The 8,599-nt window shown below is 37.7% G+C and overlaps 2 protein-coding genes across 2 annotated transcripts; both read left to right on the top strand.

Annotated features, from left to right (window-relative positions):
* The first annotated feature begins 142 nt into the window (after positions 1 to 142).
* LOC131782533 (carbohydrate sulfotransferase 6-like) lies at positions 143 to 4,630 on the top strand. Its single transcript, XM_059099273.2, has 2 exons — positions 143 to 272; positions 2,298 to 4,630. The coding sequence occupies exon 2, from the start codon at positions 2,324 to 2,326 to the stop codon at positions 3,560 to 3,562; it is 1,239 nt and encodes a 412-aa protein (XP_058955256.1). The 5' UTR covers positions 143 to 272; positions 2,298 to 2,323; the 3' UTR covers positions 3,563 to 4,630.
* Positions 4,631 to 5,961: 1,331 nt separating this feature from the next.
* LOC131782535 (carbohydrate sulfotransferase 4-like) lies at positions 5,962 to 8,378 on the top strand. The gene is made up of 2 exons (XM_066162151.1): positions 5,962 to 5,988; positions 6,738 to 8,378. The coding sequence occupies exon 2, from the start codon at positions 6,787 to 6,789 to the stop codon at positions 7,999 to 8,001; it is 1,215 nt and encodes a 404-aa protein (XP_066018248.1). The 5' UTR covers positions 5,962 to 5,988; positions 6,738 to 6,786; the 3' UTR covers positions 8,002 to 8,378.
* The last annotated feature ends 221 nt before the right edge of the window (positions 8,379 to 8,599 follow it).

An 8,599-nucleotide genomic window follows, 5' to 3' on the forward strand; every position in this document is an offset into this window, starting at 1 on the left:
TTGTTGAGTTGTTTTTAGCTCTGATAATGTTGAGCGAATTGGTTCTTGATATTTTCCAATCAGATCAATATTTTTAACGTTACTCCTTGTTATTTATTGCTCCTATTTGTTGACGTTCAACGTCTCAATCTTAATGTTGTAGCTAAGATTGGTTATTTTATCTCACATAATGTTCCTGAAAGGAATAACGAGACTAACTGAAAACGTTTAACTAGATGATCCTTTTTAAAGCAAATTGAAAGCATTTTCAAGGACACTTACTCGACCGTTCGGTAAGTAACGTAACACATCATAGAGTTGCCCTGAGCAAGGAAAGCTTTTGTTCAATGGAAAATGAGCAGGCTAAAGAAAACCACCAGGCTTTTTTGGAACTGAGTATCGATGGGTCCAGCCTTTCCTCTCCTTTCCTCAGACCCCTCAGTCTCGTTTTTCTCTTGCTCGTCCCGCCTTTTCACTCATCTCCAGCAACTGAATGCCCAAACTGAAACAGGCTAGAACTAGTACCTCTTTTAATTTGGCTGCATTAGTCTCAAAATGTATCGATCGGCTAAGGTGTTCGATTGTATTTGACTCACTATAAGAATTAACAGTTCTCCCATGACACTAAAATCAGTACAAAATCTGCTTGCGTTTATCACTAACAAATGGCAGCAAAGAAAATTGGCTCCAATGTGGCATGAACAGAAGAGAAAGGTGATCCGAAAATACTTTGTCATCTGCCTGATTTTACAAGTTTTCTTTTTTTTAACTCTCTGCACTTTCTTGATATTATACTCCTGAGAATTTTGAAATAGAACTGTGATATTGTTTGTACAACCATATTGTTCAACCAAGATGGTTGAACAATATTCGTTAATTGGTTGTCACAGTTGCATGAAACAGAGATAACAAGACGCGATGGACGAGACTTATGCACAGTGTGGTCTGTTTTAAAATTCGCCAGCTCAGGATCGGTTTCGTGTAAAATTAAGAGCAGAAACTAAGTGCAAGGCAATACTAATGAGTGACCTTTATAGAGATCGCTGACTGAAAAGATATCCACTTGTTTGATATTGTTATTGAAGAGGTTGTTATATTTTTTGACTGGGCAATTACTGAAGAGGAAGACAAAAATAAATTTGAGTCTCTCGAAAAGTAATATACGAAATTTGTACCTAATGAAATTGTAGACCACATTACGCGCGGTTGCCATGTCAGCCAATCGCTTGATCAGTTTCCTAGCTCCACTGTAATTTCCTACAAAGCTATGAATTAGGAAGAATTGACAGTTTTGATGTTTTTTTCAATTTGTTATATTAGGAGGGTTCTTTTTCCCTTTTATCTGCTCTCGAGTGGCTCTGCGCGTTAAGCGCGTCCTCGTATATTTTTGTGTCTCCAATGGTCGAAGTTATCCATAAGATTCAGTCAAAGAGCATGCGACGGTAGCTAAGGCCAAAGTAACGTAAAGATCAATCAATTCTAGTGCAGTATTTTGATTTTCCACTGGAAAAAATATTCGTTGAAGAACCTCGCGAATCTTCGCACTTTTAAGATTAAAGGCTTCGATAAATTTCTTCACCTTGAGTATTTGGCCTAAAAAATCTGGTTAAGAGTCGAAGAAAAAAATTACAACGATTTGGATGAAGGGATTCTCATTTACATGGCCGCGAGACATATTTACTCTTATGATGCCGAAGGCTACCAGTTTCATAGTTCTTAACGCTATTCTGTATGTCTGAAAAAAAATTAGCATATAGGCTGCAGGGGTTGGGATAAATTCCCCATCAATTTTGGTCGCATTAACAAATGAATAGTCTTGCGCAAATATTCAACCGTTTCACTCGGCGCTCGTTCGAACAAGTTTGGTTTGAAGGCATACGATTAACAATAAAGTGACTCATTTCTGTACTAGAAAAATTATACATAGTGTTCGGAATTCTCTATGTTGAGGTAAAACGATTAATTTTTTTGTTAAAATTTCGTTCTTAAACTTCATAAGTCATCGAGCTTCGGACACTTTGGAAATCGTGAAAGAAAAGAAGAAAAAAATTAATATGGCAGCAGTTTATCATCTATACGCAAAATAAGAATCTGTTTCTCAACAACAACCTTCTTTGTCGAAAATTTTCTCATCATTTTATAATCCATCCTAATCTTTCCGATACAATTATTTAATTTGTTTTAGGTAATGGAAAGTTTTAAATTTTGGATTGACAACAAATAGAAATATAACGTGGTTGGAGTTTAAATTAGCTGATACATGGCAAAAACTTTTTTTAATTTGTTAATATGAGTCTGACATTATTATATATTTCAAGGTGAAGACTTCCTAAACCACACCGTAATGGCCTTTCGCCGGAGAGTTCGACGAAACCTCATCCTCCTGCTAATATTCACTTTTATATCTGTTGGTTTATTTTTCGCTTTACTCCAAACATCCCGAGACGTTGTCAAGAACAGAAACGTATTTCAGTCTGGGAGTACGTTTATTACGACATCAAATCTAACGACAAATGAGGCTCCTTTGGAAATCAAAACAAGCTCAGTTAACGATTTGACAGAGAGGATGTTGCAGCACAAGGTGAAAAGTCGTCAAGTCTTGTTGGTTGTTGCCCACGGAAGATCTGGTTCTACATTTCTAGCTGATATTTTTGACAAGCATCCACGAGTCTTTTATATCTTCGAACCACTGCACGGGATTAGGAAAATGCAAGTCGGGGATTACGATACGTTTGCGACGAATTATCTTCAACAAATTTTTCAATGCAACTTCAGTATGGGTAATACAAGCAAAGAGATAGGTCGTTTTTTTCGTTTCTACAGCCGAGCATTGAGTTCACCCCCGTTTTGCAAATACAAGCAAGGAGATCCAAAATGGAGCCGAAAGTACTGTTCGCCTGTTACTCAAAAAAAACTTGAACACACGTGTAAAGTGCAGCACAACACAGTCGTTTATAAGCTTCTTTTGGATAGAATCCCTGGCCAATCACTTGAGAGGCTTTTCCACGTGTGCGAAATGGCAGATGTTGAATGCAAAATTATTTATTTAATACGTGATATGCGACCAGTTGTAATGTCCTCTCAAAAAGTAGCCTTTTTTCGAGAGGTTGATCGGAAAACAAGACCATCCCTAAGACAGTTCGTTTATTCTTGCTGCGAAATGATTGAGAGGAATCTTTACCTGGTGAAAAAGTTTCCTCCATCTCTTCGAAGTCGTGTGAGACTTGTGCGATATGAAGACTTAGCGGCCGAACCGCTGCAAGTTTTCGATTCTTTGTATCGATTCGCAGAACTCGAAATGCTAGAAAATATCAAACAATGGATCGTGAAAATAACACAGCCGAGTTTTGCGGATTTGAAAAAAGAGGAAAAACGCCCAGTTTCAATGATAAGGAACTCACTGGAAGTTCTGAACAAGTGGCGACTTTTGGCAGATTCTTGTTTCGTGGATGTGATTGAGCGATATTGCCGTGATGCGATGAAATTGATGGGATATGTTGCAACAGATGGTTCGGTGGAAATGCTCCAAAATTCAACGATTCCACTATTTAACGAGAATTATACAACGCAAAATTGGATATAGCAATTGCAGTCCGCCGGCTGAGTGCGAACACAATTAGTATGTCTCCCCGTCGGCCTGTCCTTTCATCAAATTTTAGGTCAGACTGTTCGTCTCCACAGCTTTTCGTCCGTGCTTCTTTCTGCACATCTGAAATTTCCTTTCCACTTTCCAAATTGACATAAGTGTTTTATAATTGAGCTATGGGCGCCCAAACCGAGCGAAATTTGATGTTTCAGCCCCTTTCGCGATGTTTTTAAAAAGGATTCTTTGGAATAAAAAATGTATCCCATAGTAATGATCAAACGATCCAATTTCTTGCTCAGCTAGGGATAAGCCATTTCTCCAATTAATTCTTTAGTTCTTTTATGGCCATGTTGAAAGAACTATCTTCACGGCGGGGAAAGAAGCCATTTCACGATGGGTGCTGTGATGTGATTGGTCGGTTCAGAGTTGCATGCACGCACGGTTCTCTGTACGCAACTACACTGAATTGACACCAAACCAGCCAATGAAAAGCGTTAAAAGCTATCAAGCTTTGATTTCTTCATAATAGACAAGTAAATATCTAACTTTAGGTTAGAGAAAATACACACAAGAATTACTTCATCACGTTGTTGTTGTAAACTGGGTCTGGATATCCACACTTTGAAGTTCTAGATTCACTGTGAGTAAACGTGAAAGTAAAATTTAATTTATTCCTAGTCTATTGAAAAGTGACTTAAAATAGGCTTTACATACTGTTAATTCAATGTGCTTGTTCGACCATCTGCTTCCAAAACACTATTTTAGCTAAGCCAACATTTATGTAGCTGCTTACCAAATAGCTGTCACATTTCTAGCAAACTTCTCAATGCTTTATCAAAATAGCGGTGCTTTTCTCTCAATTTCCTCAGTTGCAATGTACGTTTCAAATTTCTCTTTTTTATGACCGTTCTCAGTGGTTGGGTTAAAAATATATGCGGCTGGTCAGTTAGAGTGAAACTTTCCCTTGTCAAAAATGAACAGATTTTGGAATGTTTTCTTCAAAGGAGTACAGCTTGTACATTTGATTGAGATATTTACTCAGTAAATGGAAAGCTTTTTGTATTATTCATTTGTATCATGTTTTTCTCTGATGTATCGATTGCATCTCTGAAACAAATTTATGCCATTAAAACGTCATGTGAAATAACATTGCATTAACAATGAAATGTAGTTGGTGATAAAGACTATCGTTCACGGATTGTATGTTCCATCTATGGAAAAACCTGAGAAAAGTTATAACGACACTATTCTGACTGGTCTTGGATCGTTTTCAGTAAATTAACCCTAAGAGTGAACAATGGAAATCTAAGCCTGTCAACACGTACAGAACAATCAGCTGTTTTGTCAACGAGAAGAAATTACTAATTTCCTGCAGCGATGAGAGAAGTAGCATCTCCAACCGTGTGTTTATCACCTAGACAATCCATACATATTTGGTTCGTGAACATTCGGCTTTTTCTCAATTTTCCTCACTGCTAAGGAAATTTCAAGCTCATTTTTTTTTTTTTACGAACATCCGGAAATTTTCATTATACTTTTATTAAACCAATCACCTTATAAATCTCAAGCTAGGTCTTCGTGAATGTTCAGTACTAACTCGATTATACTTTTCTTATCCCTAACACCTTGGCAATCTCAATCTCGGTGTTCTTCGCGAACGCTCGGCTAAGTCTTCGTGAATGTTCGGTATTTTCTCGATTTTATTTATCTTGGAGTATACTAGCTCGGTTTTCTTCATGAGCACTCGGCATTTCGTCGGGTATTTTCGGATTTTACTCGACTTCCCTCGTCAACCTGATCTTAATTACACCCATGAATTTCATGATTTCAGTTTCGTTTAACCACTTGGTTTCGCCGAAACTTGTCACGTCAATTCCACAAATCGGTTTGTGCAACGATAATTTTGAAATACACGTGTAGACTTGCTAAATTTATCTTAAGATGTTACAAACCTAGCTTGTGGAGCCTTATAATAATTACTAAAAAAAATTAAACTCAGGTAACCGACAAAATCTCTCAACTGATTTCTAAGAAAATGTATTGCAGTTAGAAAAGGAGAATTACCCACGTGATCATTCAGGAGTTTCAGAGTGAGTTGACCATATTTGGAGTTCCCCGTAATCACGTGACCTTCAATGCCAAAAGGCCCACGCTGGTGATCAGGGCCCAGGTGTTGAAAGGGCAGATAACACTATCCAATGGATAAATCGCTATCCAGCTAATAAGTGTTAAAAAAAAACGTACTGCGCATCCACCAGATAGAAATTTATCCAATAGATAGCGTTATCCATCTCTCGAACAACAGGGGCCAGATCGATAGCAAATGAGGACAAATGTTATTGCAGATGGTAACGCATTTTACTAAAGTGTTTTTGACTTCATTGATGCGAACTGAAAATTACCACCTGCAGTGTGGGAGAGTGGTACGTAAAACAGACCAAATAATAAATATATTGTGGCATTGGTGAAATTCTGTGGTCTTTGTTTGCAGTTTCACCTGAAATCTTTGTGATATGTTTTTGATTAGTTCTGTCAGGAGCCCATCACTTGGGCTCCTGGTTCTGTGCAATACAGAAAGATTGAAAACATACTTAATCTCTGGTGAAATAGTTTACAATTTGCTTAACATGTCAAATACAGCTATCGAAATAACAATCCAACTTAACAATCACGATTCGAGCAATAAAAAAACAACGCGTTTCATCGCTCTCAGTATGCCTTTGCAACTCTTTTCGATGCAGTTCACTGCGTAATTCTGTTGTATGTAGTTTAGAATAGCCTTCAAACTCTCCTTAACAAGTTTTTATCGAACGAAACTTTGTAATGAGAGCACATTGTTGAAACTTCATTTACATTGATTTTGAACCTAGTTCCCTAAAAATATATTTTGAAGGAATTGTTCACTGTTTACATACACAAACTAACCCAGTAACAACGGAAGTTGGTGCTGTTCCCCGTGCAACTTCATATGACACATATTTGTAGTTATACGTTTATAACCTGCTGTTTTATTTGGGGATGAAACTATTGAAAACATGAAGACATTAAAAATTTAGGTCGATCGATGCAAATTTGAAACGTTAACGATGCGGTATTTAATTTCAATTATATGAAGGCTAACAAGGACATATGTCGGTTGATTCAGTCCTGTATTTCTTAATTTCTTTTGTAGCTGTGGTGAAACATTTAAAGAGGTTCAGTTATCGGTGTTATCAACAACAATGGCTAGATGGGCAAAAATTAAGTTTGGTTTTGGTTCCTTGTTGGTCCTCTCTGCTGTTTCATTGGGTTTATTTTTTGCTTTTCTTGATATGTCAGTGCACCAACACATTGTTCTGAGCCAGGATCTACTTGGTGCTTCGAAGAGGTTATTTTCATTGACAGGGCCAATGACGACGATACCGTGGGCTCCTGTTGAGCCGACGGACAAGGCTCTGGAGAGGAAGCAAAGGATTGTGTTAATTGTTGCTCATGGCCGATCTGGTTCTACGTTTCTGGCCAGCATTTTTAACCAACATCCACGAGTATTTTACGTGTTTGAGCCACTTCATGGAATTCAGAGAACAAAACCTGAGGATTATGATAAAATTGCAATAAATCTTCTTCATCACATTTTCAAGTGTGACTTTAGTGCGGGGAATTCAACGCGGGATATCGGCAGTTTTTTTCGGTTCTATAGTCGAGCCTTGAGCTCTCCGCCATTCTGTAACTTTAGACAGGGAGATCCTAGATGGCGAAGAAAAGACTGTTTAACTGTAACACAAGAAAATCTTGAACATTCGTGTAAAAAACAACATGATACAATTGTTTATAAGCTTCTCTTGGAAAGGATTCCTGGCCAATCAATCGAAAAGCTCTTTGAAACTTGCGAATTGGCGGGAATAGAGTGCAAAATCATATATTTATTACGTGATATAAGACCAGTGGTAATGTCTTCTCAGAGGGTAGCCTTTTTCAAAGAAGTGAACAGAAGGGAAAAGTCATCGATGAGACAATTTGTTCATTCTCGTTGTCAGATGACGGAGGCAAATCTTCGTTTGGTAAGAAATCTTCCAGTATCGCTTCGCAGTCGTGTAAGACTGGTGCGATATGAAGACTTGGCGGTGGCACCCTTAACCGTTTTGCAGTCTTTGTTCGAGTATGCTGGACTTGAAGTGTTAGAAAATATCAAACAATGGATTGTAAACATAACACAGCCCAGCGCTAAGGATTTAAGGGCGGAGAAGCGAAATCCTGTATCTGTTATCAGAAATTCTTTGGAGATTCTGAACAAGTGGCGACGTTTAATAGATTCCTGTTCAGTGAACGTGATTGAGAGATATTGCCGTGATGTGATGAAATCAATGGGCTACATTGCAACAGAAGGCTCGGTAGAAATGCTTAAAAATCTTACAATACCACTTTTTGCTGAGAATTACCCAGCGGCTAAATATTAGATCGAGGAATGAAAGTCCAACATAATACTTTGTTGATCCGTCGAGATTTAGTTCTGCGTGTTTGATTCTGTGTTCATCCGGGCAATACAATAATCAATATATAATCAATATAACAATCTTCCCTTTCGTGCCAGATTTTTCAACAATTGTTATCAGCATTACTTGGTGAATAATGAATATTTTCCTCATGCCTGATGTTTTTTACAGCACCCGTTTGATACTCTAAATCAATTTAAGTGTTTTTGTGTTGTATCATAGAGCTAAGAGCATGCGTTGTCGTTGTCTCCGTGAACGGTCGTTAGCGGAATATCGCGGTATGCAGAAATCTCATCCGGTGTAGTTCCAGCTTCACAGAATTTTGAAAATCTGTTTCTCTGATCCAGTCACAATTAAATACTTTGAAGACACCAACTGGATAATGCTTGAAATATCATGATTCTTATTGGTGATTAAGGAGTTTTGTGATCCCGGCTTAGCCTGAAGATTTCGTAAAGTTTAATCGTATTACAAACGAGAACAATTTAATTCAACAGGTACCAGCAGTCTTTTACTAGTCTGAACATCCAATCTTCGCCCCATAAAACTAAATCCATTATTC

The sequence above is a fragment of the Pocillopora verrucosa genome, chromosome 2 (genome assembly GCF_036669915.1).
Source record: "Pocillopora verrucosa isolate sample1 chromosome 2, ASM3666991v2, whole genome shotgun sequence".
In the NCBI taxonomy this organism is placed as follows: Eukaryota; Metazoa; Cnidaria; class Anthozoa; order Scleractinia; family Pocilloporidae; genus Pocillopora; species Pocillopora verrucosa.